The 24933-nt window shown below is 36.6% G+C and overlaps 1 protein-coding gene across 1 annotated transcript; it reads left to right on the plus strand.

The window, feature by feature from the left end:
- The first annotated feature begins 19578 nt into the window (after positions 1-19578).
- LOC116664933 (RNA-binding protein with serine-rich domain 1-like) lies at positions 19579-23061 on the plus strand. Its single transcript, XM_032483882.1, is given in 2 exon segments — positions 19579-21846; positions 21848-23061. Coding segments are annotated over 2 exon segments (714 nt in total). The 5' UTR covers positions 19579-21706; the 3' UTR covers positions 22422-23061.
- The last annotated feature ends 1872 nt before the right edge of the window (positions 23062-24933 follow it).

Below are 24933 nucleotides of genomic sequence, written 5' to 3' on the forward strand. Positions count from 1 at the left end.
TATCACTTTTTTCCATTATGAACTGCTTTTAGTATCACACCTAAGAAATCTTTGTCTGACTCAAGAGCTCAAGGATTTTCTCCTATATTAACTTAGTTTTACAACCTCAGGTTTTGCATTTAGCTCTATAATCCATTTGGAGTTAATTTCTGAATTATGGTTTGGATATGTACTGAAGTTCTTGTCTGTGTGTTCAAGTATTTGGGTATCTGATTGTTCTAGTACCATTTGTTGAATATACTCTTCTTTCTCCTTTCATCTTTACTGAAAATCAGGTGTCTAAATATGTGTGGGTCCAATTCTGGACTCTGTTCCACTGACATTTTAAATCTATCTTCATGCCAATTTGTATTACTCTAGATTTAAAGTAAAGATCTTTTTTTACTTCTATAGGCATTTAGTACTATAACTTTCCCTTCAAGTAGTACTACAGAGTGGCATCCTACTAATTTCCATACGTTGCATTTTCATTTTAATTCACTTTAACATACTTCCTAATTTTTCTTTTGATTTTTTTTCTTTGGCTCATGGGTTACTTAGAAGTACTATTTTATTTCCAAAAATTGGGCACTTTTCAGATATCTTTCTTGTTGATTTCTAAGTTAATTCTGTTGAGGTAAATGAATCCTCTGAAATGTGTTAGCACTTGTTTTATGGCCCAGAATATTGCCTGTCTTGGTAGCCATATGCAGTTAAAAAGGATGTCTATTCTACTGTTGTTGTATAGTTGGTTTTCTATCAATGTCAAATAAATTAAGTGGTTTGATGTGGTTTTCTCACATTCTGTATCCTTAATAATTACTTCTCTTCCATCAAATATTGAGAGATGGGTCTTGAAATCTGCAACTAAAAATGTGAATTTATCTGCTTCTCCTTGTTAATGTATTTTGAAATTTTATTACGAGCATAAAAATGTAGGATTAGTTTACTTTTGATAAATTGACATTTTTTCCATTATAAAATGACTTTTTATCCCTTGTAATATTCTTTGCTTTGAAATCTACTTTATCTGATATTAATATTGTCACTCTAGTTTTCTTTTAATTAGTGTTAGCATTGTATATCTTTTTTCCATGCTTTTATTTTTAATCTACTTGTATCATTATATTTAATGTGGGTTTCTCATAGGCAGTATAAAGTTGGACAATTTCTGTTTTTAAATTGAGGTATTTAGACAGTTAATGTGATCATTGATATGATTAGGTTTAAAGCTATCATCTTGTTCTTTGTTACATAGTCCCACTTTTTCTGTGCTCTTTTGCATTAATTGAACATTTTTATGATTCTGCATTATCTCCTGTGTTGGCTTCTTAACTAGATCTGTTTTATTTTAGCACTGCTTTAGCATTTACAGTATATAGTATAATCTTTCACTTATCACAGTCTACTTTTTACTCATTTAGTCTAGACCTAATTCCTCATTACTCAGTTAAGACACTACTAAATAATCTAAGTAATTCAATGACCCACTTTCCAGTCAGTGCACAGGCACTATGTGTGGCCTTGTGTGAGCTCTAGATACTGCTCCCTCTGACCACCCTTAACCTTTCAGTTCATTCATTCTCTGATCTCAGGTAGTTTTGTATCCATGAGTGTTGCTCAGTACTCATCTGAATACTCAAAGGGGCCCTCATGTATATCTTTTGGTGCAGCTCTCTCCTTTCTGGTACTGCAACCTAAAAACTCTAGCTACCTTCAATTAACTCCCTGTAATAACTTTTAATGAAAAAGAATATGAAAATATGTATATATATATATGCATATCTAGGACATTATGCTGAACACCAGGAATTGACATATTGTAACTGACTGACTGTAAATTTTCAATTAAAAAATGGCAATAAATATACATCTGCCAATCATTACCTTAAATGTCTAATAGACTAAATGCTCCAATCCAAAACAGTAGCAGAGGGGATAACAAAACAAGTGCCTACAATATTGCTGCCTAGAAGAGACCCACTTTAGTGTGAAGGACACACATAGACTGAAAGGGGATGGAAAAAGATATTTCATGCATACAGAAATGACAAGAAAGCAGGGGTAGCAATTCTCATATCATACATAATAGACTTTAAGCAAAGGTCTTATTTCTTTAAATAAAGATAAAGAAGGACACTATATAAAGAAAGGATCAATACAAGAAGAGGATATAGTCAACATATATGCACCCACTATAGGAACACCTAAATATATAATACAAATAGCAACAGACATAAAGGGAGAAATTGATAGGAATACAATAGTAGTAGGAGACTTTAATACCCCAGTCACATCAATGGACAGATCTTCTAGACAGAAAATCAATAATGCAACAGATTGTAAATGACACAAAAGTTAGACTTGGTATTTTCAGGACATTACATCCATCCATCAATCAATCAATCAATCAATCAATCAATCAACAAAACCAGAATACACATTCTTTTCACGTGTACATGGAACATTCTTTGAGATATACCACAGAAGAGAGCAAAAAACAAGCCTCAACAAAGATAGAAATTATTTCAAGCATCTTTTCTGACCACAATAGTGTGAAATTAAAATCAACTGGAAATGAGAAAAGAAGATTATATGGAGACTAAAAAACATGCTATGAAAAAAACCAGTGGGTTGATGAACTCAAAGAGGAAATTAAAAAATAGCTTGAGACACAGTGTCTTGAGCAAATGGTGTTGGGAAAATTAGACAGCTGCATGTAAATCAATGAAGTTAGAACACTCCCTGACACCATACACAAAAATAAACTCAAAATGGCTTAAAGACTTCATCGACAAGACACTATAAACCTCTAAGAAGAAAACATAGGCAAAACATTATCTGACATAAATCTCAGCAATGTTCTCCTACAGCAGTCTACCCAAGCAATAGAAATAAAAGCAAAAATAAACACATGGGACCTAGTTAAACTTGTAAGCTTTTGCACAGCAAAGGAAACCATAAGCAAAACAAAAAGACAACCTACGGAATGGGAAAAAATGTTTGCAAAAGATGAGACTGACAAGGGCATAATTTCCAAAATATATAAACATCTCATACAACTTAACAAAAAACCCAATCCAAAAATGGGAAGAAGACCTAAATAAGCAATTTTCCAATGAAGACATACAAATGGCCAATAGACCCATGAAAAAAATGCTCAGTATCACACTAATTATCAGAGAAATGCAAATCAAAATTACAATGAGGTATCACCTCACACCAGTCAGAATGGCCATCATTCAAAAGTCCATAAATGATAAATGCTGGAGAGGCTGTGGAGAAAGGGAACACTCCTACACTGTTGGTGGGAATGCAGTTTGGTTGCAGCCATTGTGGGAAACAGTGTGGAGATTCCTCAAAAGACTAAAAATAGACTTACAATATGACCCAGCAATCCCACTCCTGAGCATATATCCAGAGGGAAACTTAATTCAAAAAGACACGTGCACCCGCCCCCCAATGTTCACAGCAGCACTATTTACAATAGCCAAGACATGGAAACAACTTAAATGTCCATCAATAGATGACTAGATAAAGAAGCTGTTGTATATTTACACAATGGAATACTACTCAGCCATAAAAAAGAGTAAAATAATGCCATTTGCGACAACATGGATAGACCTAGAGATTGTTATTCTAAGTGAAGTAAACCAGAAAGAGAAAGAAAAATACCATATGATATCACTTACATGTGGAATCAAAAAAAAAAAAACTTATTTACAAAACAGAAATAGAGTTACATAGAAAACAAACTTATGGGTACCAGGGGAGGAAGGGTGTGGGAAGGGATAAATTGGGAGTTTGAGATTTGCAGATATTAACTAATATATAAAAATAGATAAACAACAATTTTATACTGTATAGCACAAGGAACTATAGTCAATATCTTGTAGTAACTTATGGTGAAAAAGAATATATGTATGTCCTATATGACTGAAGCACTGTGCTGTACACCAGAAATCGATACACTGTAAACTGACTACACTTCAATTAAAAAAAAATACATACATACATACATATATATATATACACATACCATGAGACAAATGACAATGAAAATACAACCACACAAAATCTATGGGATGCTCAAAAACAGTCCAGAGGGAAGTTCACAGTAACAAACAGGCTTCCTCCAAAAGTAAGAAAAATCTCTAACAACCCAACCTACCATTTATAAGAACTAAAAAAAGAACCAATGAAACATATAACATCTGCAGAAGGAAGGAAATAATAAAGATCAGACAGGACATGCATAGAGATTTAAAAAACTGTAGAAAAGAAATCAAAACCAAGAGCTGGTTTTTGAAAGGGTAAACACATTTGGCAAACCTGTGGCCAGGCTCACCAAGAAGAAAAGAGGGCCCAAATAAAATAAAAAATGAAAGAGTAGAAATAACCAATAATCTAGAAACACAGAAAACCATTAGAGAAAACTATGAACAATTAACATGCCAACAAATTGGACAACCTAGAAAAATGGACAAGTTTCTAGAAACATACAGCCCCTCAAAACTCAAGAAGAAAGAATTTGAATAGATCTATCACTAGGTGTGAAATAGAATCTGTAATAATAATAAACTCCCTGCAAATAAAATTCCAGGATCAAATGGCTTCACTAAGGAAGTTTACCAAACACATAAAGAACTTAAGCCGATCCTTCTCCAACTCTTCCAAAAGACTGAAGGGGAGGGAACATTCCCAAAGTCATTATATGAAGCCACAATCACCCTTATACTAAAACCACACAAAGACACTACCAGAAAAGGAAAATTACAGGCCATTACCTTTGATGAATACAGATGCATAAATTCTCAGCAAAATGTTAGCAAACCAAATGCTACAACACAAAAATGATCATACATTGCAATCAAACTGGATTCATCCCAGGGTCACAAAAATGGTTCAACGTATTGCAAATAAATTAAAGTGATACACCATACCAACAAAACAAAGAACAAACACCACATGATCATCTCAATAGATACAGAAAAAACATTTGATTACATTCAACATCCATTTATGATTAAAAAAAAAAATTCTTACCAAAGTTAGTATAGAGGTAACACATTGCAACATAATAAAAGCTATTTATGACAAACCTACAGCCAGCGTAATACTTAACAGTGAGAAAATGATTGCCTTCCCACTGAAATTTGGAACAAGGATGCCCACTCTCACCACTTCTATTCAACATAGTTTTGGAGGTCCTAGCCACAGCAATCAGGCAAGAAATAAAAGCAATCCAAATTAGAAGAGGTAAAATTGTCACTATATGCAGATGACATGATACTACATGTAGAAAACCGTAAAGGCTCCACACAAAAAATACTAGAGCTTATAAAAGAATTTGGCTTGGTAGCAGGATACAAGACTAACATGCAGAAATCAGTTGCATTTCTTTACACTAACAGTGAAATTGGAGGAAAAGAGTAAAGAAACAATCCCTTTCAAAATCACATCCCAAACAATAACATACTTAGGAATAAATCTGACCAAGGAGGTGAAATACTTATACATAAAGTAATACAAAACATTAAGGAAATTAAAGATGACTTACAGAAATGGAAAGCTATTCCATGCTCTTGGATTGGAAGAATCACTATTGTTAAAATGGCCATACTGCCCAAGGCAATCTATAAATTTAATGTAATCCCTATCAAATTACCTGTGACGTTTTTCACATAACTAGAACAAATAATCCTAAAATTTATATGGAATCACAAAAGACCCATAATTGCCAAAGCAATTCTGAAGAAAAAGAATGAAGCTGGAGGATTAACCCTCTCAGACTTCAGATGATACTACAGAGATACAGTAATAAAAACAATGTTGTATTGGCACAAAAATAGACATGGATCAGTGCACCAGAATAGAGAGCCCAGAAATAAACCCACAGACCCACAGTCAATTAATCGTCGACCAAGGAGGCAAGAATATACAATGGAGAAAAAGTGTCTTCAGCAAGTGGTGTGGGGAAAACTGGACAGCAGCATATAAATCAATGAAGCTAGAACACTCCTTGACACCATACACAAAAATAAACTCTAAAAAATGTAAGACATTATAAACCTAGAAGAAAACACAGGCAAAACATTATGACATAAATCTCAGCAATGTTCTCCTAGAGCAGTCTACCCAAGCAATAGAAATAAAAACAAAAATAAACAAATGGGACCTCATTAAACTTACAAGCTTTTGCACAACAAAGGAAACCATAAGCAAAACAAAAAGACAACCTACAGAATGGGAGAAAATATTTGCAAATGATGAAACTGACAAGGGCGTAATTTCCAGAATATATAAACAGCTCATACAACTTAACAACAAAAAATAAACAACCTAATCCAAAAATGGGCAGAAGACCTAAATAAGCAATTTTCCAATGAAGACATACAAATGGCCAATAGGCCCATGAAAAAAATGCTCAGTATCACTAATTATCAAAGAAATGCAAATCAAAACTACACTGAGGTATATCACCTCACACCAGTCAGAATGGCCATCATTCAAAAGTCCACAAATGATAAATGCTGGAGAAGGTGTAGAGAAAAGGTAACCCTCCTACACTGCTGGTGGGAATGTAGTTTGATGTAGCCATTATGGAAAACAGTATTGAGATTTCTCAAAAAACTAAAAATACACTTACCATATGTTCCAGCAATCCCACTCCTGAGCATATATCCAGAGGGAACCTTAATTCAAAAAGATATATGCACCCCAATGTTCATAGCAGCACTATATACAATAGCCAAAACATGGAAGCAACCTAAATGTCCATTGACAGCTGACTGGATAAAGAAGCTGTTGTATATTTATACAATGGAATACTACTCAGCCATAAAAATAATAAAATAATGCCATTTGTAGCTACTTGGATGGACCTGGAGATCATCATTCTAAGTGAAGTGATCCAGAAAGAGAAAGAAAAATACCATGTATCACTTATATGTGGAATCTCAAAAAAAAAAAAGAAAGAAAAAGGAAAAAGAGGACACTAATGAACTCTTCTACAAAACAGAAACAGACTTGCAGACATAGTAAACAATGTTGCAGGTTACCAGGGGAAAGTGGTGGGAAGGGATATATTTGGGAGTTTGAGATATGCAAATGATAGCCACTATATATAAAAATAAAAAACAAATTTCTTCTGAATAGCACAATGAACCATATTCAATATCTTGTAATAACCTTTAATGAAAAAGAATATGAAAATGAATATATGTATATATATGCATGACTAGGACATTAGGCTGTACACCAGAAATTGACACGTAGGAACTGACTATACTTCAATAAAATAAACACAGTATGTCTAGTACATGAACAAAGTTCCTGTTAATTCTCATCACACCACATTTTGTTACAGTCTAATTTCTTTCCGATTTGGCTGTCTGTAGGCCAGATCACCAGTTAAGGAAGATTCTTAAAGGCATCATAAAAATGTATTTTATTTAAGTGAGTATTCATACATATGTGCAAGGAATCCTGAAAGAATACTAACCCTCCCAAATGAATGTACTATAAAAATAGTACAATGCCTAGTATTCTAAGATATTCATACCCATTTTTTATTCATTACTTTTAAATAACTTTTGCATGTTACGTTGCAGTAATTTAACCTCATGGGAGTTGTGTAAATCAAACTTGACAGTGAATCTTCCTGATTCTTATCAATTTGTTCCTTTGAATAATTTTACTTTCTTCTTTAGGATGTGGTCCTTTACCTCTAAAATGAGAACACTGAGTTGGGAGCTAGATGATCTATAGGATCCTTTTGGTTATAAAATCCCAAATGTCATCGATAATGCTATTTTAAATAGTATGTTACATACTTGGACTCTTACTTACTTACTTGCATCTGTTAAGAACCATAAAGAGTCTGAGCTTTTAACCTATTTGCAAGCTAACAAGTTAGTCTGCCACAGTATCATGGATGCTGGCATAAGACGTCAGATGCCTAGGTCAGAGACACAGGACTTTTATGGCTCATCGCACACCAGGAAGCATGAACTTCTTATTTGTCAGTTCCCTTTGCCCTGTAAAACCAGTGGGGACAATGCTGAGGGCCCCAAATAGATGCTGTGTGTGATGAAAGCTTGTGTCAAGCTAAAAACCCTATGCTTAGTGACTAATCTTTTATAATGGTTGCAAGCAAAGCTGCCCAAACTTTGTCTCAGTAGGAGATATTATATTCACTTACTGGACAGTAAACAAACCGGCCTCTGCTGTGGAAGGAGTTACTGTTTTTATTTTCCAAGACTTTAGCTATATAAACATCCTTGAAAAGTTAGTCTGGAGCAAAAGCTGTAAGTGCCTCTGGTTTACAAGATGTGCAGAAATGCAAGAGACTTGTGGAAAATTGTCCTGTGCTATCAGTTCATCCCAAAAATTAAGGTGAATTAATATCCTCTAATTTTTATATATATATAAATATCACTGCAGATTGATACAATTTATCCAAATATATATATAATACACTAATATTGTAGAATCCATTATTACAACTTTAATACCAAATTATTCACTAATGCTTTTTATCTAATGGATTTATCTTTAGACAACATCTTCAAGTTGCTTTTTATTTATTGTTATTATTTAAAACTAACACATAATCCAAATACTAACACCTTGGTGCATTACACACACACATTTATACATATATGCACTCACACGTATTAGTGGGTATCTGCTAATTTGTCTAACATTCTTTTTAGAAACCACCTGTCCACTTCTCCATGAATTCACAAAGCATTGTGAAATCATGGGACTGAGTTTTGGGGCCCCATCTGAGCCCATCCCATGAATCATGGGCTCTGAAACCACCAAGTGATTACACAAATGGCAGGGGAGCTTTGGGAGTCCTAATTTTTATCCTGTAGGAGAGGGGGTTGTGTTCTTATCTCCAGGACCATTCAACCTCCATGGGAATATGCCTCACAGTCCTTCAAAATAGGGTGTTTAATGCTAGGTGCCCTCACTGCTTCACTCTGAAATCCAAATCCATCACATGTGCATCAAGACCATCCTCTCTACTGCTGCTTTCAGCCAATGATGGCAAGCAGCGTGAATAGGAAGGCAGACTCATTCCTGGGAGACACTGATTCAACAACCAACTTTGACTTGAAAACAACCTGGTGGCCTTTCCCTGAACCCTCTTTAGATTACACAGCAACCTGGAACACTTCTGCCTAACGTTCCTTTCCTCTATTCCCTTTTGGCTCAGAGTTACATTGTGATCCGACAGCTTACCCTGTCTCCCCCAGTTCCCTCCCCATTTTCTCTCACAGGCATTTTTCCTAATAAAATCCTTGCAGAGTTAATCATGTTTAGGCGTCTTTTTCTTGGAGGACCTGACTAACGTAGATCACTTGCTGTTAGGATCTAAAGATGATGGTGACAATTTTGATTATCACGTAGAATGAGTCTACTGAGAATCAGGAAAACATAAGACCATAGAGCCAGAGAGATGGAGGAAACTGGTAACATTCTTTGAACTACAGTCAACGTGAAGCCAGAACTGTCTTCAGGGATTTCTATAAACCAGGTAATCTCCTCCCTCTCTTTTCTGTACTTCTCCTTTTCCATAAGAGCAGGGAGCTTACTTACATCCCTCCAAGACAGCAGAAACATGGCTGTTCTGGATTGCCTTTGAATTCCAAGCACTAGTATTTTGCTGTTTACCCAGTAGGCACCCAATACATATTTGTTGAATGAATGAAAAACTTACACTTCAACTCCTCTCTCGGCATTCGCTAAGCACTTCAAGGCTGGGTTATTACGGAACTACAGAGGATGGCCATGGAGCCAAGTACATTTCAGTGTAGGAGTTCCACTGAGCAGAATCTCTGTTCTGTTCCCCTTTTGAAGGCAGGAAAAGGGTCTGAGTAAGCCACCCTTAGGAGAGAACAGCACTTATTAAGTCTACTTGAATGTTATGTATTTCAGGTTTTACTCTCCAGAGCTATATGCCAATAATAACCACCTTTCTGTTTTGCTTTGTTTCTTAGAGCCACACTGCCTTGTCCCATTAAACTAACATTTTCCACCTTGACAGGCTTTGTTGGAGCAAATAAGAATTTTAAAAACAATATATTGACTTCTCTCCCCATAATCCCATATTATAATTTGGAAGTTTTTTTCCCCAAGCAAATGACGTCTATCAAATTTACTTAAGGGTTTTTGTTTTTTTTTTAAGTAAGGATGAATTAGAGCTCCTATAAAAATTGAGGGGCGCCACTGAAATTCCAGAGTAAGAATGTAGCTAGACTTCAAGAAAGATTAGATGAAGTTACTGGAATGTACCAAGAGTTTTTCTTGGTCAGAGGTACTCCCTGCATTTTGCAGTCCCAGCTACACGGAGAGGTAATTCCTTGGCTCTCAGTCCAAATGGCAAAATTTTAGGAGAAAGAATCTGGCCCAGTTTGCGGATGATGTCCATTCCAGGTAGTACTAGCATGGCTGCCTAGCTCCCAGACTTGTGAGCACTTACAGGGATTTATGAAGCCTTGTAAGAGCAAGTCCCCCCAAAAAGGGGGGTCATTGTTATCTGGCAGATACTCCAATGGGTGACTTCCACACCTGGTATCCAATAAACATATTTTCACCTTAATAAGCATTTTGAAATGGTAAAAATTTTTTTTCTTTCCCCATAGAGTCCTTAACTGAGTTGCATCTTCTATTCAGTGAAAAAGACATAAGACAGAAGCAGCAACATTATAGTCATGGAGAATCATCCTAATCCATGTATCATTAGCATCTGAGCCTACCGGCAAAGTGCAGGCTCAGGCTATTGCTAACTGAATCAGTTCTGGGAACGTGTAGCTTTGAGAAGATGTACATTGTTTTTATAACCCAGAGGTAATATGCCTGTGTCATCACAAGGGGTCGTAAGTTGTGGGAGGATCAGGAGAGGCATTTATAAATTTATTAAGTTCTAGTGCTGGAAGTTTGTATTTATTGTATGAAATACATGGGTCATCCATTTCCCCCTTTCAAAAATCGTAAATTTTAAAAAATGGGAAAGAAGCCATTTATTTTTTTAAATCACTCATTAGTTAGAGCTAGCCCTGGGGGAGCACAGTTTATTCTTGTCTTCCCCTTCAATTGTTTGAATCTGCCTTCATTACCCTGGAGGCTGTGGTTTGTGATGCTGGCACACTGTTGGTCTGTGCAAGGAAAACAAATGAAAAACAAAGAGGGCTGCCAAAGTGCCTCTCTGGGTATATCAGCAGATTAAAGGAAATCCAAGAGAGGTATTGTTTTCATCCAGCCAAATGTTGCAGATTCTGTGTGTATTACCAATCCACATTTGACAGGAAAAGAGAAATAATATGTGCACACAGCCTAGATTCAGGATCCTTTGTTAACTGTCTCTGCATTTGAGTCTGATTTATTTCAAAACATGGAAAACCTGTGCTGCTAACACACTTAAAAAGCAAATGATCAAAACTTCAACTCGGTCACCAAAATGTCCAAAGAACACTTAAGAAGCAGACTTGGACTAGACATAACTAAAGTGAGGGGGAGGGGGGGGAGGAGGAGGAGGAAAAGAAAGGAAAAGAAAGACAAAGAAAGACATAACCAACTTTATTTTTGGAGCACCTTTTTTATGTAGCAAGACAAATTTTTAAACTGTATTTTCCATGCATGTATTTCTTTCTCAGTCTATTCTACTGGCTGTAAGAATATCACATATGATTTAAAGAGGAGACAGAAGATTGGAGTAGTAAGTAAACTTAGACTCCTCCACCTACATTCTAAAGTAGACTTCGGATTTTTTCCCAAATAAGAGTTTATAGGCCAAAACAACTCAAGTCATAAAAGTGACAACTCTAATCTCAAATAGAGATCAGCACGGTTCTATATATCACAACTTAGGAGCTTCTATCAATTTTTCTTGGAAGGATATTTAGAACCTCAATAAAATTGAAGTTTTACATTGCACATATCATGTAAAATATGTGGGGTTTTTTTTTTACTAAAAATTATTTTCTGTTAATTTTGGTTTCAGCCTACATGTCCTATTTGGTATCATGTGATGCTGTACCTTAAGGTCTAGACTTGGTCTCTGGTAGCCCCGAGTTATCTAGTGAGGCTGAATATGAATATACTCTCATCTTAAAAGGCCATTTGCTTTGTTATATTCAGACAGGTTTCTTTTTTTTTTTTTTTTCCTCCAAGCCATTCATTCATACAACCAATATTTAGTGTATGCCTACTATGTGACAGAGTCTGATTTAGGCAATGGAATTATATCAGAGAACAAAACAAAATTACCTGCCAATGGAGGGTGTATTTTAGTTGTCCTCCACTGACAGGTAAGTAGGAAGTATGTCAGACAACGATAAGTATCATGGTGAAAAATAAAGCAGAGGACATGTCAGTGTGGTAAGGATTACAATGACAACTGTAAATAGCACAGTAAATGCAGGCCTCAGTAAAGGTGAAATTAGATCAAATACTGATAGAGATGGATTCTGGATAGAGAATTTCAGAGTTAGGGCATAGTCAGTGAAAAGGCCCAAAGATGGGAGGATTTCCAAACCAAAGATACCCATGTGGCTATCGCAGAGTGAACAAGGTGGAAAATGAGACGTGATGAGTTCAGAGAAAGATAATTTTTCATTTCAAATCTTTCTATCTTTGATATCATTTAACCTTGGCCAATAATCTAAAGATACTACTTTGAAGGAATGAATGGTGTCTGTGTAATAATTATTCAAACATCAATTCTATCAAAGATAACTGAAGACCTGTAATTGGGAAAAACTATTTAAAACGTTATGTGTCACATGAAGTATGCCTTATCTGTTTTGGTTTCAAATTACCAAAAAAACAAATACATTCATGGGTTTTCAATTTGTATATCAGAATTAGATCAAATAGCATCACTCCTGTTTAACAGATGATGTGGTAGCCTCCAGATGTCAAATTTTGGTTATTTTATCTTTCAGTAAGTTTAAATTATTGATTCAGGTATGCTTTCTTTATATGTTTGGACATATAAAAATCTGTAAAAATACCGAGTCTGATAGGGAGTATTGCAATGGAATTGTATGAGTTAATAGCATAAGGAAGTATTTAATATTGTTAAAATAAATGTTAAGAGAAATGCACTTAGAAATGAAGTTCTCTCTTTCCATGTACATCCCCTTTGATCCAATCAAGTCTGGCCCATAGTCCCTTATACTAAGGGCAGCCTTTGGATCATATAACTACAGTTTTCTAGCCTTGTTCATTAATTAGGTGTGGATAGTGATCCAAGCTGAAATAATCATGTCCTCTTTCTGATGAACTTTGGATAGAGAAACAGACTGAGTCAGCATATTAGAGGGAAATTTGAGCTATAAATTCATGGAGAGTAGAGACATTGTCAGGAAAATAACCAGCGAGATTCTGGTGCAAGCTAAAATTACTGACCAACAAAAATCAGGACCTCTCAAATAGAGCCAGGTTTCTGTGAGAAGATGATAAATAGAATGTCCCCAGAAGAACAGAGTTTAAGAGGCTGGCTGCCAGCCAGATTTCTACTGCAAGTAAGGCCTGGCTGTAGTTCCCGCTGTTGGCCTTCCATGAGAGTATTCTCTTTATGATAAACATGCTTTTAATTTGAACTCTTTTGAGGGGGTTCTGTTTCTTGCAACCATAGAGCCCTTTACCATTGTTAGGGACTGGTTGTTGTCAGGATTGAGTTTAAGTCAATAAAGTAACTTGTTGCGCTGTTTCACTAGGCCTTTAAAATACTTAAATATGATAGAAAGCTGCTCAGATTTCTGATAGATACACAGAACTGAAATAAGGAAGGCATCTCTCTTCTCCTTCCTCATTTGAATAAAGTTGAGTTTGGAGCTCCCTTGCTGCGTTGGGGCCCTGCAGAGTCACACTTGGGAGTGTAGTAGTACACTCACTGCTTACAGGAAGTAGCTAGAATTGTAACTACCTTCATCTGGATGTGAATGGGTTTCATTACTTTAGTCACTTGAAAATGTAACAACTTTCCTTCTAACTACCTCCTTTTTTCCTTTCTTCCCCATTTTATGATAGAGAGACCAAAGTATATGAAGAACACTGATGAGAGGAAAAGCTTTGTACTGTATTTTATTTTTAAAACTTTAAAAATAGTGTATTAAAAGCTTACTCTTTGCAGGTTTATGTTAAATACAAAGAGGACTACAAATGAGATTAACAGGTGGTATCCACATTGTTCCTTCTTTTTTTGAGTACTTTTGGAATAAAGAAAATCTTTTGAAAAGGAATGGTCCACTTTCTGGTTTGTGTGACTTTAATTCAAACTTTGTTCACTATGATGGCCAAAAAATGCAGGCTGTTAACATTCTCTTACAGTGGTGACCCAGCTTTAGAAGGCTGATGTCACCTCTCTCACAAAATGGGCAAGATGTGTAGGTTAAGTCCAAAAGTCATATGATTTTTAGATAACATTTAACAAATTTCTCAAAGAACTTAAACTCTTCACCAAACAGCACGATTTATGTTAGTCTTTTAGAGACCAAAACCAAAAACCAAAACATGTGCACATGGGAGGAAGGAGAGGATTAGCAGTGTTTTTAATCGTCAGTCAACTGGTGGATTACTAAATAACGTAGAAATATTGCATGTTTTCTGAAGTGAAGAATGAGTTATTTTGTAAGATGGATCAAGGTTTATACTAATATTCACCCTCACTTTTTACTATCTGTAACATTATTAAATTTCAATCCTAACTTTTTGTTGTTCAGGTTGCAAATCTATGATATGATGAATATGGGAGAGGAAGGTATTTTGAACTGCATTTTGTTAATTGCAGTGTCCCCTGGAATCCCCAGGTGATTAGTTCCAAGCTATCCCACAGATACCAAAATCCAAGGATGTTCAAGTCCCTTGTATAAAACGGCCTGCTGCAGTCTTCCCTCCATATCCACAGGTTCTGCCTATAGCTCAGAGACACGGGTTATGACAATGGATTTACAACTGGATGGATTCAGTCAGCTGAATGTGGGGATGGATAATCTGAGGAGCCAGTGGGCCATAGTGTGTATTTATATATTTTTATATATATATATACACACACACACACACACACACACACACACACACACACACACACACATATATATATATATTCTCCAATCTTAAAAGTCAATATGAAAAAGACCTTAAATCCCAACAAACAAAAGCCTAGGACCAGATGGCTTCACAGGCAAATTCTACCAAATATTTAAAGAGTTAACATCTATCCTTCTATATAAGAAGGAACATTTCTGAACTCGTTTTATGAGGCCTCCATCACCCTGATACAAAAAGCAGACAAAGATATCACACACACACAAAGAAAATTACAGGCCAATATCCCTGATGAACATTCATGCAAAAATTCTCAACAAAATACTAGTAAACTGAATCCAACAATACATTAAAAGGATCATACACTATGATCAACTTGTATTTATCCCCGGGGTGCTAGGATTTTTCAATATCCACAAATCAATCAGTATGATACAACACATTAATAAATTGAAGATTTAAAACCATATGATCATCTCATTAGATGCAGGAGAAGCTTTTGATAAAATTCAACATCCATTTATGGTAAAAAAAAAAAAAAAAATCTCCAGAAAGTGCATAAAGGGAACGATCTCAACATAATAATGACTATATGTGACAAGCCCACAGCTAACATCATACTCAATGGTGAAAAGCAGAAAGCACTGTCTCTAAGATCAGGAACAAGACAAGGATGTCTACTCTAGTTCTGGAAGTCCTAGCCACAACCATCAGATAAGAAAAAGAAGTAAAAGCAATCCAAATTGGAAACAAAGAAGTTTGCAGATGACATGATACTATACATAGAAAATCCTAAAGATGCCACCAGAAAACGAGAACTCATCAATGAATTCAGTAAAAATGCAGGAAAAAATTAATATACAGAAATATGTTGCTTCTTTATGCACTAACAGTGAAACATTAGAAAGAGAAATTAAGGAAACAATGCCATTTACTATCTCATCAGAAAGAACAAAATTCACAGGAATAAGCCTACCAAAGGAGGCAAAAGAACTGTACTCCTAAAACGCTCTAACACTGATGAAAGAAACTGAAGACAATGCAAACAGATAGAAAGATATATCACGTTCTTGGACTGGAAGAACCAATATTGTTAAAATGGCCATAATACCCAAGGCAGTCTACAGATTCAACGCAGTCCCTATCAAATTACTAATGTCATTTTTCACACAACTAGAACCAGAAATTCTAAAAATTTGTATGGAAATACAAAAGATCCCAAATAGCCAAAACAATCTTGAAACAGAAGAACAGAGTTGGAGGAATAACGCTCCCTGACTTCAAACTTTACTACAAAGCTGCATTAATTAAAACAGTACAGCACTGGCACAAAACAGACACACATATCAATGGAAGAGGATAGAAAGCCCAGAAGTAAACCCACACTTACGGTCGATTAACCTATAATAAAGGAGACAAGGACATACAATGGAGAAAAGACAGTCTCCTCAATAAGAGGTGCTGGGGACACTGGACAGCTACCTGTAAAAGAGTGAAACTGGAACATTCTCTAAAGTCATACAAAAAAATAAACTTAAAGTGGATTAAAGACCTAAATGTAAGTCCAGATACTATAAAACTCCTAGAGGAAAACAGACAGAACACTCTGACATAAATCATAGCTGTATTTTTTGGATCCATCTCCTAAAGTAATAGAAACAAAAGCAAAAGTAAACAAATAGGACCTAATTAAACTTAAAAGCTTTTACACAGCAAAGGATTCCATAAACAAAATGAAAAAACTACCTATGGGATGGGAGAAAATATTTTCAAATAATGCAACCAACATGGGATTAGTTTCCAAAATATAGTAGCAGCTCATATAGCTCAATACAAAAAAAAACAAAAACCCAGTCAAAAATTGGGCAGAAGACCTAAATACACATTTCTCCAAATAAGACATACAGATGGCCAACAGCCACATGAAAAGATGTCCAAAGTCGTTAATAATTAGAGAAATGCAAATCAAAACTACAATTAGGTATCACCTCACACCAGTCAGAATGGTTATGATCAAAATGTCTACAAAGAATAAACGCTGGAGAGGGTGTGGAGCAAAGGGAACCCTCCTACATTGTTTGTGGGAATGTAAATCGGTGTAGCCACTATGGAGAATAGTATGGAGATTCCTTAAAAAACTGAAAATAGAGTTGCTGTATGATCCAGCAATCCCACTCCTGAGCATGTATCTAGAAAAGAAGAAAACTCTAATTCAAAAAGATACATACACTCTCTTAGCAAATGGTGTTGGGAAAACTGGACAGCAGCATATAAATCAATGAAGCTAGAATACTCCCTCACAACATACACAAAAAAACTCAAAATAGATTCAAGACTTAAACAAGACAAGACACAATGAACCTCCTAGAAGAAAACATAGGCAAAATATTATCTCACATACATCTCAGCAATGTTCTCCTAGGGCAGTCTACCCAAGCAATAGAAATAAAAACAAAAATAAACAAATAGGACCTAATTAAACTTACAAGCTTTTGCACAGCAAAGGAAACCATAAGCAAAACAAAATGATAACCTACAGAATGGGGAAAAATATTTGCAAAAGATGAAACTGACAAAGGCTTGATCTCCAGAATATATAAACAGCTTATATGACTTAATAAGAAAAAAACAATCCTATCCAAAAACGGGCAGAAGACCTAAACAAGCAATTCTTCAATGAAGACATACAAATGACCAATAGCCACATGAAAAAATGCTCAGTATCACTAATTATCAGAGAAATGCAAATCAAAATTACAATGAGGTATCACCTCACACCAGTCAGAATGGCCATCATTCAAAAGTCCATAAATGATAAATGCTGGAGAGGCTGTGGAGAAAATGGAACCCTCCTACACTACTGGTGGGAATGCAGTTTGGTGCAGCCATTGTGGAAAACAGTATTGAGATTCCTCAAAAGACTAAACATTGACTTACCATATGACCCAGCAATCCCACTCCTGGGCATATATCCAGAGGGAAACTTAATTCAAAAAGACACGTGCACCACCCGAATGTTCACAGCAGCACTATTTACAATAGCCAAGACATGGAAACAATGTCCATTGACAGATGACTACATAAAGAAGGTGTGGTATATTTATACAATGGAATACTATTCAGCCACAAAAATGACAACATAATGCCATTTGCAGCAACATGGATGTCCCTGGAGAATGTCATTCTAAGTGAAATAAGCCAGAAAGAGAAAGAAAAATACCATATGATATCACTAATATGTGGAATCTAAAAAAAAAAAAAAATGATGAAGACAAATGAATTTAAATATAAAACAGAAACAGACTCACAGACATAGAATACAAACTGGTGGTTGCCAGGGAGGAGGAGGGTGGGAAGGGACAGCCTAAGAGTTCAAGATTTACAGATACTGACAGGTATATATAGAACAGATAAACAAGTTTATACTTTATAGCACAGGGAAATATATACAAGATCTTGTGGTAGCTCATGGTGAAAAAGAATATGAAAATGAATATATATATATTCATGTAGAACTGAAAAATTGTGCTGTACACCAGAAATTGACACACTGTAAACTGACTATAACTCAACAGAAAAAAAAAAGATACATACACCCCAGTGTTCTAAGCAACACTATTTACTATCGTCAGGACATGGTAGCAACCTAAATGTCCATGACAGAAGAATGGATAAAGATTGTGGTAATACACACACACACACATACACACACACACAAACACAGAGAAATATTACTCAGCCATAAAAAAGAATGAAATACTGCCATTTACAGCAACATGAATGGACCTGGAGATTGTCATACTAAGTAAAGTAAGTCAGGCAGAGATAGACAAATATCATATGATATCATTTATATATGGAATCTAAAAAAATTATACAAAGAAGTTTATTTACAAAACAGAAATAGATTCACAGACACAGAAAACAAACTTATGGTTACCAAACAGGGAAGCGGGTAGGGATTAAATTAAAGAGTTTGAGATTAACAGATACGAACAACCATATATAAAACTCATAAACCATAAAGTCCTACTGTATAGCACAGGGAACTATATTCAGTACCTTGTAATAACCTATAATGGAAAAGAATCTAAAATAGAATATATATATGTATATATAACTGAATCACTTTGCTGTACACCCGAACCACTGTAAACCTACTATACTTAAATAAAAAAAAATATGATGCCCCAGTATGGGATCAAAGAAAAGCCAGACACATGATAAGCTGCATATCAAAAATTTGGATATAGCTAACAAACTGAAGGCTATTTTGAGAAGAATAGAAATAATTAAGAACCAGAGAGGTTTATGTAAGATTAACATAATTTAATAACTCAAAAATAGTAATTACAGTTAAGTGTATGGTAAATTAATCACTAAATTAACTTGAACATGTAAAAATTAAAGCAGAAACTGATTATAATTGTATAAAACTGGACAAAAAACTGATGAAACATTAGGTCAAACCATAATGATACAATTAACTAGATTATTAATTATCTTCCAAAATAAGTGATTTTATTTATGCAAAGTCAATTGCATTTTTACTATTTTTAATATGTGAAACAAACTTAATAAACATCATATAATTTTTCTTGGTGGTGACCAGGAAACAAGTCCTAATGGCTCAGGTTTTCTGGGAATAGAATAAGGCCAAGGAAGTAGAAGTGTTTTCTTGAGCCCTCCCAACAACGTCAGTAAGTGAGGATGCGAGACCATTAATAAGGATTTTTTGTGTCTCATATCTGCACCTGAGAGAATGCATTCCATTCTGTTTTAATAACTTTTTCCTTAGGTAGAGAATGTAAACAAGCATTCCAATTTCACAATTCCCAGAATATAATAGTAACACATTTCTCATTGTTCTTTTGTCTCTTAACTCCTCTCACTTTCTCATATCCTTCCACTGATACTCTTTTGTCATATCGCCTTCTCCACCCCTCCCATATTTTTCTTCATTTTTCCTTGTTTGAATCTTTGGCATATTGGAAATTCTCCTTCCTATAGCAGATGACCCCTTGAAATCCCCTATAGTTACTAAACCTACAATGTAATTATTTTTTTTCATATCACTCTTCCCATTAATTTACTGCCTCTCATAAACGCACTTAAATTATGAGAAACTTAAGTACTCAAAAGAATCTTAAAAATCAATAAACACATCAGAGGAACTGCAATTCCTGCTCCCACATATGAGGAGTTTGGAAGTCGCCACTTCATGCTAACAGTAATTAAAAAGTCTCCTGCCTGGGCGCGGCCACAACCTTGGCCCAACCCCAACAGAACCAGACGCAGACTCACGACACCACACAGCATACATTCCTGAACACAGCACTGCCTCCTGGCTACAGTTACACCAGCCTGCCATCCTACAAAGGGGTTCCAGGCCTCCCCTGCACCTTCCAGTATGGGCCTCCTGCGTTCCCTGTGGCTCCTACCTCTTCCAAGCAGCTTGGTGTGAATGTTAGTGTGAATGCATCCGCCACCCCTTTCCAACAGCCAAGTGGATATGTGTCTCACGGATACAACACTGGAAGAAAATATCCACCCGCTTACAAGCACTTCTGAATGGCACAGAGCTAATTTGGCCCAAGGCTGAGGGCAGTGTTTTGTGTGTGAGTATAAATTTACATTTAAGTCTTGTTTCAGAAACCAGACCATGGAGGAGAGTCTTCTGAGCTGTGGCCATGGCCTGTGTGGCTTGGGGAAATAAGTTGGTGGATACCTTCTGGGCTTTTGAACTTGCCCTTCTCCCATTTCCCTCTCCCCCATGTGTCTGACCCTGTCTTACCCATTTCGAATTCAAGCACTGCAGCACCTCTGAAGCATCAACGCACACACCTGCTGTTGCTTTTGATTACTGGAAGGCATGCAGTTTCAACCTGGAACAAAATATTTGTAGTCTTCAATAAACTGTGGCATTCTTTAGCTAAAAAAAAAAAAAAAAAAAAAAAAGACAAAAAACTGAAAACACTGAAAAAAATCAATGACTTTTCTTGGCTGTATAAGGGAGGGTAGGACACAGGGCAAACTATTGCCCCCAAGACTGGGGAGACAGACAGTGGAATACAGAACTTCCCAGAGCTTGAATTCACAAATGCAAACCCCTCCGGGGGAACCAGGGCCAGAGCAGGAAAACCCAAACCATAACTGACAAATTACTGGAGGCTTAGTGTGAGTCTGAAAGTTAAAAACTCCAGGGGTATTCAGTCATAGGGGGTCCCCAAAATATTGTAAGACTTACCTTCAGAAGCTTGACCAGCTTTCCGCAGCAAATACTGGAGAGAAATCCCTTCATGCTTCTAACCCGGGAGAGGGAAAAGGAGCCATCTTGAAACAGACTAGAGTCCTCAGCTCTTCTTAATAAAACCTGCGCTCAGGGGAAACTAGTTAAGTGGAGCCCAACCCAACCTGCAGGGCATAATCAGAGCCTGACTCAGGGGAAAGAAAATAACCAACAGTAGTCAGCTGTAGCCTTCCATGTGAGAGAAGGGGAAAACCCAACCCCAGCCAAGAGAGAGAGAGAGAGAGACAGAGACACAGAGACAGAGAGGACAGAGAAGAGAAACTTGAAAGGTTCACAGAGGCACAGACTCACCAAAACTGAGACCTCATCACAGAACTCTATAATACTCCCCCTCCACATGTATCTTATCATCACATGACCAAAGGCCTATTTACAGTAGTTGTTTGCACCTGGTACATCACGTGCAGATATCCAGAAAAAGTTACCAGCACACGCTCAAGCAGCAGCTGTAGCTCATCTTCGGCATCAAGCCGCTGGGAAAATTCCAGTATATCCTGCTAGCTCCAGCAGCTCCTCCAGCTCTCCGAGTCCTTCTCGGTGCAGACACGACTATAGGCGGTGGTCCTGCTCCAAATCCAAACCACCTAAAAGACGTGAAAAGGAAAGGAAAAGGCGGAGCACTTCCTGTAAACCCACCAAAGTGCACACTGGGAGGCTCGCCAGCAATGTAACCAAGGATCACATCATGGAGATATTCTCCACCTATGGGAAAATTAAACTGACTTACATGCCTGTAGAAAGGATGCACCCCCACCTATCTAAAGGCTGTGCGTATGCGGAGTTTGAGAATCTAGACGAGGCCCATAAGGCGCTGAAGCGCATGGGCGGAGGAAAAATCGATGGCCAGGCGATCACTGCCACTGCTGTGCTGGCCCCCTGGCCTCGGCCACCCTCCAGGCGATTCAGCCATCCCAGGAGAATGCTGCTACCACCTCCCTTGAGGCGCCGGTCACCCCCACGGAGGCGGAGAAGATCACGTTCCCCTCGGCGCAGGCCCCCCGTGAGCCGGCGATCCCGCTTCCCAGGCTGCAGCCCCAGGATTCGCTCCAGCTCCAACTCCTCCCCATAAGAAGGGCCACGGAAGCTCTACCCCTGTGGCTTATCTCATCCAACTCAGTTTTGTAACTCTTCTAGCTGGAAGATTATCAGTAGGAAAGGAATCCCTCACTCAGGGGCAGGCGAAAGGCGAAAGCAGCCACTGAGACGTTTCCTCTGGGAGCAGAGTTCCAGCTGCAGGATTGTTGTTGGTTTGGGATTGTGCCGATAAAAATGCCCTCCAGTTTTCTGGCTAGAAAGCTCCCACGTTGTCAGTTCGGTGGCAGAGCCAGCAGGGATGAGCAAGGGGCTTCAGGTGGTACAGCCCCAGCCCGGGAGCATGTTTTTCATTCCACACGTCCCGGGGACAACCTGGTGGCCTGGTGATGTCCTAACTTGCTGGCCTTCAGGCTCGCTGCCCCTGGAAAGGCTCTACTTTTACGCAGCTGTGTTCCTGTTAGCCTGGCCCTGCTCCCCTGCTTGAGTCCTTTTCTGACCTTGAGTATCAAAAACTTCGCTATTTGTCTAAAATGGTTCTTTTTACATGTGCTCATATGCGTGCGAGCGCGCGCGCACACACACACACCCGACGTCTCCCCTTCTCGCTGAAACTGGTGAGCAACTTGAAAGCCAGATCTCCAGTGTCATCACAGAACCCCCGTTACACTGGTATTCACGGTGGTCTTGCAGGTTACCTTGGCAATGTGTACATTGCTTTTCTTGGCTTTTATTGTACAGTCAGTACTATAAATTATCTGTTTTGAGTTTTGTAACTTTGTAACATTTTAGATAATGTTGTGTTTGTACTTTGTAGAGTAAAAGGATTGTGTTGAATAAATCTAGGATTACAGTGCAAAAAAAAGAAAAAAGTTACAAAGCACATTAAAAGGCAAAATAATAATAATAAAACAACTTGAAGGGACAGAGCAAGCATCAGAACTAGACATAGTGAGGATGTTAGAATTATCCGACTGGGAATTTAAAACAATTATATTAATATGCTAAGCGTTTTAGTAAATAGATAACATGCAAGAACCAATGGATAATGTGAGCAGAGAGACAGAAATCCAAAGAAAGTATCAAAAAGAAAAAAATGCTGGAGATCAAAAATACTGTAACAAAAACAAAGAATGCCTCTTGATAGGCTTATCAGGGATTAGGCATGGTTGACGAAAGAATCTCTGAACTTGGATATCTCAATAGAAACCTCCAAAATTGAAAAGCAAAGAGAGCAAAGACTGAAAAACTAGAACAAAATATCTAAGGACTGTGGAACAGCTACAAAAGGTATAACATACACATCATGGTAATATCAGAAGAAGAAAAGAAAGGAACAAAATATTTGAAACAATAATTAATGAGAATTTGCCCACATTAATACTAGACACCAAGCCACAGATCTAGGAAACTCAGAGAACACAAAGCAGGATAAGTGCCACAAAACATCCAGGCATGTCATTGTAAAATTATAAAAAGTCAAAGAAAAATTTAAAAATCCTGAAAGAATCTAGAGGGAAAAAACACTTTACCTATAGAGGAACAAGTATAAGAATTACATTCAATTCCTCCTCAGAGAACATGCAAGTAAGAACGTGGAGTGAAATAACTGAAGTGTCGAGAGAATTCTGTACCCTGTTGAATTATCCTTCAAAAGTAAAGAAGACATAACTTTCTCAGACGAAAATTGAGAAAATGTATTGCCAGTAGACTAGCCTTACTAGAAATGTTAGAAGTTCTTCAGCAAAAGGAAAATAATATAGATCAGACACTCAGATACATATAAAGAAAGGAAGAGCATTGAAGAAGGAATAAGTGAAAGTAAAATGAACTTTTATTTTACTTATTCTTATTTGATCTAACAGATAACAATTTGTTCAAAATAATAATGGCAACAGTGTATTTGATTAGGTATGCTTATATATTTACATATAAAATACTTAAAAGCTACATACATGTTCAAGTATTATATATATAATATATGAGCATACCTAAGCAAATATATTGGTACTATTATTAATTTGTTATTATAGTACACATACACATGTATGCTTCTATATAATAAAATGAATGAAAATAATGATACAAGGAACAGGAAATAGAAATTAGACTTATTTTGTTATTACAAGGTACTCATCTACCCATTGAACAGTATAATGTTACTCAAAAGTGGACTTTCACTTCCCCTTAATTTTGCTGTGAACCTAAGACTTCTCTAGGAAAACAAAATCATCTAAAAAAATTAAAAATTAAAATAAATATTTATAAAAGGAGAAAACTAATGAACACAGATGCTAATATATTTGATGAGTGCTCTCTACCCTCCTCTCTTCTCACTTGGAGACTTGAAGTACAAATCAGTTCTTCATTTATTCATCTATCTGATATTATTTTGTTTGGATTAGTCTATCCACATACAAATCATACCTCAATGAACTTATCAATGCTTTGCTTATTAATGTTTCATTACAAAGTCCTTAATACATGTGGAAGTTTCATGTAATTTTGCTGAGAAATGATCGCTTGTACCTTATCTATTTTATTCTCTT

Source organism: Camelus ferus, chromosome 7 (genome assembly GCF_009834535.1).
Source record: "Camelus ferus isolate YT-003-E chromosome 7, BCGSAC_Cfer_1.0, whole genome shotgun sequence".
Taxonomy (NCBI): Eukaryota; Metazoa; Chordata; class Mammalia; order Artiodactyla; family Camelidae; genus Camelus; species Camelus ferus.